General features: G+C 40.1%; 1 protein-coding gene across 2 annotated transcripts; it reads right to left on the reverse strand.

Moving 5' to 3' along the window:
- Positions 1 to 247: 247 nt before the first annotated feature.
- LOC127419097 (cGMP-gated cation channel alpha-1-like) lies at positions 248 to 5726 on the reverse strand. Of its 2 annotated transcripts, none has more exons than XM_051660215.1 (9): positions 5244 to 5726; positions 4804 to 4914; positions 4522 to 4584; positions 4304 to 4351; positions 4109 to 4216; positions 3663 to 3767; positions 3281 to 3387; positions 2052 to 3202; positions 248 to 1727 (listed from the first exon to the last, which is right to left on the reverse strand). In XM_051660215.1, exons 2-9 carry the CDS (start codon positions 4890 to 4892, stop codon positions 1446 to 1448), a joined length of 1953 nt encoding a protein of 650 aa, XP_051516175.1. In that variant the 5' UTR covers positions 4893 to 4914; positions 5244 to 5726; the 3' UTR covers positions 248 to 1445. The 2 variants fall into 2 exon arrangements, with proteins under 2 accessions (XP_051516175.1, XP_051516174.1); XM_051660214.1 differs by having other exon boundaries at positions 249 to 1727; positions 4804 to 4931; positions 5244 to 5723.
- Positions 5727 to 7494: the final 1768 nt, after the last annotated feature.

The following is a 7494-nucleotide window of genomic DNA, read 5'->3' on the forward strand; positions in this document are numbered from 1 at the left end:
GAAAGAAAGTCATACACATCTGGGATGACATGAGGGTGAGTAAATGATGACAGAATTTTTGGGTGAACTATCCATTTAATGCATCTTTGGCAATAATAGGAAAACATGATACAGGCAGATGTTGTGAATGTGGAGAATTAGAAACTGTGGAACACATTATGTTAAAATGCAATCAGTATTCAATGGAAAGAAAGATGATGTGTGAGAACTTATGAGGAAAAGGGGTACATACTGATTCATTGTTTTGGTTATTGGTGAAAGGACTAGAAAATAGAGCGAATTGTAGGGTAGTTATGGACTTATTGAGAAAAACAGGACTTGACCAAAGAATATAACAATGTGAAATATTAATTAAAATACAGGGGGATATATAACAATAAAAACTGATAAACACCCTGGGTGATGTGGTCCGGGCATAGGGAGCTGAACACACAGAAGCCCGGATCACGCATTGCAGAGGTGAACATACACAACATAACACAATATGAAGTAAAGTTAGTCACTATGTTGGATGCACAATGTACAGTAGGTGGCGGTATGTGCTTATGGCATCAATCCACCATTTAACTCAAAGAAGAAGACATGCCCGCCTGCCTTTAACCTTATGGCACACATCATGAGCGAGGCCCTTAAAATAAGAAATAAACATCATGTACTTGTGTCTGGTCACAAACGCTTTATTGATTAAATGTTTGACATTTTACAGCCCATTTAGTGACATTCCTACAGCACATCGTTATTACTGTTTCTTGCTAAATATTAATGTTGATGAAAAAGGTTTTGAGTGGCACTAGATCATACACACTCAAACTAAAATTAAGGTTTTATTTGATCTTTATTTTCTCTCATGAAAGACACAACAAATTTACAGAATAAACGTCAGCGACATGTCCGTAACATGATACAATCAAGTACTAACCACAAATAAGTCTGGCCCCATTAAAGGATTTCTTTTAAAACTGATCACCTGTACAATATGTTACATTTGAATTTTACCTGTTGTAGGTAGAGGAAAGAACAAAACAAACATTGGCAGATGTCTTCTTCATTCTATTTAGGTTCAAACACACATCCCAGTTGAAAAGACCAGCTTACACCAGTATGACTTTCCATGCAGCCTAAGGCTGGTTTATGCTGGTCTAGACTCATGGCGTTCACCAGTAAAACGTAACTGGTGAGGCTGGTTGACCACAGAAGTCTTGCTGGGGAAGCTAGTTAAGAAGCTTCACACCAGCATCTCATGTTGAAGATCAGCATCCAAAACACAACATATGCTGGTGACTGGCTGTACTGGTCTTTTTAACAAGGATTGCTGTGGTTGACTGACAGCACTGGGTAAACCTGCTCTTGGGCAGGAGCAGATTCACACAAATCCAGTCACGCCATCTTCCTCTATAAAGTAGGACCACAAATATGCAAGGCTTATTTTTAATATCCTAAAACTTCTACTTCTCCTCCGGTTTGTCTTCATCTTTCTTTTCTTCTGGCTCTTCATCTTTCTTCTCTGGAATCGCTGGTTCTGGTTCCACTCCACCAGATACAGTGATCTTCTTTTCTAATTTAGTGACACGCTTCTTGAGTTTCCCCTGTGCAGCCTCGTGTTCAGCTAACAGACGAGCAAAACGTGTCTGCAGTTCGTCCAGCACACTGCCGATCTTGATGACCTTCTCCTCCATGTCTTTGGGGTCGGGCCCCTGCTTGGCCAACTCCAGATCCAGCAGATTGTCCTAGGGAAGATAATGAGGAAATTCATAAAATTATCTGAAATCATAGCAGCTTGTGCTTTTCTAGAGTTGTTCAATTCTAGTGCTAGTGAATTCACAGCTTGATATGAATCTGCACAATAAACGGGCCATCATCAAAGTTTCTGCTAATTCATTTTTATGGGCAACATCTATAAAATGTGGATAAGGGTATTTGAAGCCCTTAATTTTACATGAGTTTCCCCCCCAAAATGTTTTCCTGTTAGCATGTCGATCATCTTTAAACTTCATGCTAACCCAAATCCTAATCCTAAACATTTAATTCCTTATGCTAACTCAATCTGATACCTTCATAAGAATCTGTCGCCCTTTCTCCTCCAGCATGGCCTTCGCGTCTGGATATTCGGTCAGCGCCTCCATTAGGTCATCTTTGGAAAGGCAGAACAGGTCTGAATAGCCAATGCTGCGGATGTTGGCAGTTCTGCGATTTCCTGCCTTACTGCCTTTGATGTTGAGGATACTGATCTCTCCGAAGTAACTGCCATCACTAAGGACAACAAACTGTGTGACTCCATCATCGGCCACCACGGCGAGTTTTCCTTCTTTGATGATGTACATCTCACGGCCGATGTCACCCTTCTTGCAGATGTAGTCGCCCGGGCTGTACACCTGGGGCTGCAGCTTCAGTACCAGCTCGACCAACAGTCCGGCCTCACAGTCTGCAAAGATCCGAACCTTCTTCAGAGTATCCAGGTGGACGTTTATAGCAATCTCTGCTCTCAGCTTGTCAGGCAGGAACTTGAGTACCTCTCTCTCATCTACTGCTTTCTTATTGGTCCACAAATAATCAAACCATTTGATGACCCTTTTCTCCAAGTCCTTGGTGACCTTCCGGAAGCTCATGTACTGCTTAATAGCATCGATGCGAGACTGGAAATTCGCTCGGGCCGCATTTGCGTTCGTGATCATGGAACCCACGTTACCGACAATGGTGGCAAAAATTAACACGCCGACCAGGAAATCAGTCACCACAAAGAAGTATTCAGAGTTTTGGACAGGCGGTGGAGTCTCTCCAATGGTGGTGAGCGTCAGGGTGGACCAGTACATGCTGTAAGCGTACTTTCTCACTAACCGCCCAAACTCGGGGTCCGAGGTATCTGGGTACACAAAGGCATCCGCTCCAAAGCCGATGGCCTTGGAGAATGAGTAATACATGCAGGCGTTCCAATGGATGATGATCACGATGTACATGACGAGGTTGGAGATTCGGAACACGTTGGGAAAGTTGGTACGAGTTTCTGTACGCTGGAAAAACTCAAACAAACGATTGACCCTTAACAGCTTGTTCATGCGAATCTCAGGGTAGTTCAAGCCAAAGAACAAGTAGAAAATGTCTGTTGGGACCATGGAGGCCAGGTCCAGTTTGAACTGCACACTCTGCATGTAGCGATCTCGAAGCTTCTTCTCATCTTTTACTAAAAGACCCTGCTCCAGATATCCTACAAACATAAACATTTCAACACGCTTAGTGTTCAATATGAAGGAGCTGAAAAGAAGCTGAAGGAGCCAGAACTCACCTGTTCTGGTCCTGAAAAGCATGTCGGCCAGATACACCATATCAGATACATAATCCAGAATGAACCAGTATATCAAATAATCTCCCTGCAATTCCTCAAAACATGCTCTGAGAGACACAGAGAGAGTCAGACATGTTAATGGATGTCAAGCGAAGAGCTGCGTCTTTCTTGAGAAGTTCCTACTACTGAACTAAACAGCCTCAAAAACTCTATAATAAAGACCAATGTGTTGTTGTTGTTTGTGATGCTCAAGGAGGATTTGACACTTCTATGTTACACAGGTTAGTTTTTTCCACATATGTGGTCTGATCTATGTACAAATGAACATAAAACAACTAGACATACTGCTCTTCATCTGTGATATGAAGGTAAGATCAGGTACCTGGCTATGATGAGAATCCAGTTATACATCACAGGACATGTGATCACAAACAGCCAGTTGTAGTACATGTTTCCAGCTGGATCTACAACATAAATCTCCTTCGGTCTGGAACACAAAACCAGATTTAAGACTGATTCGAATATAAATGTGGATGAGCACACAAGCCTTCATGATTCTGAATGGTCAAGTCATTTCTGCGACACCAAACAGAATAACAAAAAAAATGTTAATCACAAAATCACAAGTTTTCAAACAGATCCTGTACCAAACTCATGCCACTGACTGAGCCAGTGTTGTTATTGTATACCTGACTGCTCAAACAATTCCGTTTGGTGCCACTAGAAGTGCAGAAATGACATGCTGCACCGTCAATTAATAACATCAATGATAAACAGATATAGTGCAGCAATTACTGTCAGTGAAAATATTAACAGAAATGAACGTACTCTTCTTTCTTTTCTTCTTTCTTTTCTTTGGGCTTCTCTTTCACCTTCTCTTCTGTCTCTTTCTTCTTCTTCTCTGTCTTTTCCTTTTTCTCTTTCTTCTCTTTTTTCCTGAAAGAACACACAAATCTGGAGTAGTTGGTCACACACAGCTAAGAATAAAACGAATGTTAGTGAAATCATGTCATCTCATCTTACTCTTTCTTCTTGTTCTTCTTTTCTTTTTTCATTTTCTTTTCTTCCTCTCTGTAAACAGAAAACAAACTAATGATTAAAAACATTTACAGTAATGCCTTGTAAAAGTGTGTGTGTGTGTGTATCGTGTTGTGAAATAGTTGTATTAGTGTGTATTAGTGTTGCATTGTATGTGTTTTTTAAGTGTGTATTTGTTTGTCATAGTGTGTTTGTTAACTCACTCTTCATTGTTATTGTTGTTGTTGATGTTAAAGTAAGTTCCAGCATCTCGATGTTTATTCTCTCTTCAGAAAAACACACACATTTATAAACCATCAACACAATTACAGTCTATTAATCATCATATTACTGAGCAACAGATAATCCAACCAGTTATAACCACTGACAATTGGTTAATTGAGTACACAATTAAACAACCCATCAATAATTGGTCAATATTTTACCACATACAGATTTCTATCTAATCCAATCCAAATATCCATCACCCATAATGCATTGCTCACATCATTTCCTCTGTGTTGCCCACGGTAACCTCATCCAGCCCCTCCATGAGAGTCCTGGGTGTGTCCAGAGGCCTCACTCGAACAGACATCACAGCTGATTGGTCAGGCCACCTGTCCGTCACACAGTACTGGAACAAGGCTTTATATTTTATAAACTATAAATACGTAGATTATGATTCACTACACTGGCTTCAGTATCAAAAATGTTCGTTCATTTTATTGAGAAATGTCATTGTTGGAAAGGTTCATTCAAGTCTACTGAGCCATTTGATTGTAGTTTGTTACAGTAACATCTCAGATGAATAAACACAACATGCAACACTGGATTCCTGTAACAGGATTAAAATCTGTCAATATTTTATAAACATGCACAACAGAATGTAATTGAAATAAGCCTGAATGCAGTAAAGTATAAAGTGAGTCAGTGAAGGGTCACTCACCTACAGCCGACTTCACACACCCATGAAGGCTGCTATGACATCATCACAGGTGTGCCAGCAAACACATGAACTCATTCTCTCTCTCTCTTTCTCACACACACACACACACACACACACTTTCTCTGTGGAAACGTCTTTCTAATACAGCTGGAATGGGGCTAATTTTGATCAGTATTCCCAAACGATCACAAACTGAGAGAGGACTTCAAACGGGTGCTGTAGGATTTAGGATTATACAAGATGATAATGACAGTCACTAGGTCACACGCACACACACACTCTCACTCTCACACACAACACACACACACATACTCACACACACACATGCACACACACTTGCACACATGCACATGCACACACTCACACACGCACATGCACACACACGCACACACACACACTCACACATACACACACACCACACACTCTCTCTCTCTCTCTCACACACACACACACACACACACACACACACACTCACACATGCACATGCACACACACACACACACCACACACTCTCTCTCTCACACACACACACTTTCACACACACCCACACAACACACACACACACACACAACACACACACACTCTCACACACACACACGCGCGCACACACGCACACACTCACACACACACACACACGCACACACAATCACATACACACACACACCAGCTGTGAGTGTTGTTGAATCTGTAACATGGGATCATGAGTGAAGCTATACTCTACATTCAAAACTACAATACATACCTCGAAGTCAATCCTGCCATCTGAATTTGTCCATTTGATTGAGATATTTGTAAACAGACCTTTGAGCAACAATTTACCAGTACAATATAAAACTTCTCTCTCTCAGTCCAGTTTTCAGTTTGTATGTGTTTATCGGCATGACAACATGACAAATAATGTGCATTTGTATTTGTAGTAAAGCAAAATCTTTTTGTTCATATGTGTTTGACGTTGACCCTTTCTTTCATCATGTGTGTGTTATTGTTGTAGTGTGTGTTGTGTTGTTCACCTTGAGTGCAGCAGGTACAGGGATCATCTGATAATGTGCACTGTCAGCTCTCTGCACTAATTACCCATAAACCTGTTAATCCTGTAGGGTTCAGAATAACTCAACACTCATTAGGAGAGGAAGCAGATTCAGTCATTTCACAGTACAGCGTAATCACATAATTACTGAATTATTACATTTAATCCTAACACTGTAATGTGTTACTCTAAATATTGTCTTACAATTATCTAATAGTTATTTTTAATCTTTTATAATATCTTCTCTTAAAGAACATGAAATCAACATAGAAAATGTCAAAGGCTCGTGGATTCTCAGATGTGTGTGTTCTTCTGTGTATTTGTCAGTACAAAGACTTCAGTTACAGAAATCAAAATAAAGAAACAAATATGAACAAACTTAAAAGAACTTTATTTGTGTCATGGAGGGAAAAATCTTTTAGATAAAACATTAAATACACCCTCATTAATAAATAAAATCTGGAATCAATAAATGTTTTTACAGACACTTATATTTTTTTCTGGTGAGGACACAGGACGGCACCAAATGTTTGTAAAGGGGGCTGTTGAACAGTTATTATATCAGGGTCAGAGGTCACACGTTTGGACAGGAAATGGAAAGTTCTCACAGTCCCGATAAAGATGTATCATGAATTCAATCGAACTCCAGTTATATCGGAAGGCAAATAATAGAAACAAGAGGTTTAGTTTTGATAAGCATCTTTCAGTCGCCATGCAATTCTCATTAGTTTTGTTTGTCTGATAATATATAAAAAGTGTCTCTCTGTCTGTGTGTGTGTGTGTGTGTGTGTGTGTGTGTGTGAGTTTCTGTGGCACTCATACATCTTCCACTTTCTCAGCCTTTTGCCTTAAATGGAAATAATAATGAAAGCCGTCATTTTATGCTAATCTAGAATCAAAAGCAAATACATTCTCCACTGATGTGTTTTTACTAAGTGTCCATTTTCATGTACAGGTTAGATTTGGTTGTTATACTGTAATTTAAAACTACAGTGACATGACAGAGAATTTAACTACAATATCACATACATATCACAGTGAATAACCTGACACTGAATGTGAAATTAACAGCTCTGATTGGCTGGTGTGAAATGGACAGCTCTGATTGGCCCGTTGGGTACCTCTAGTGTGTCTCTTTTATTCCAGAATGCCTCTCTGTGCCCCTGTTGCTGCACCTGTAATGCCACCAAATTGTCCCTGAGCATCTGGATGGGCAGCAGTCGG

This window comes from Myxocyprinus asiaticus, chromosome 28 (genome assembly GCF_019703515.2).
Source record: "Myxocyprinus asiaticus isolate MX2 ecotype Aquarium Trade chromosome 28, UBuf_Myxa_2, whole genome shotgun sequence".
Lineage (NCBI taxonomy): Eukaryota > Metazoa > Chordata > Actinopteri > Cypriniformes > Catostomidae > Myxocyprinus > Myxocyprinus asiaticus.

Bases quoted from the DNA above. Each gene is read 5' to 3' on its own strand.
- LOC127419097 (XM_051660215.1), bottom strand. From the start codon at position 4,892: ATGTCTGTTCGAGTGAGGCCTCTGGACACACCCAGGACTCTCATGGAG. The intron at 4,585-4,803 runs GTGAGCAATGCA...GTTTTTCTGAAG, and splicing joins GGCAACACAGAGGAAATGAT to AGAGAATAAACATCGAGATG. The intron at 3,203-3,280 runs GTGAGTTCTGGC...TTATGTTTGTAG, and splicing joins GCTTTTCAGGACCAGAACAG to GATATCTGGAGCAGGGTCTT.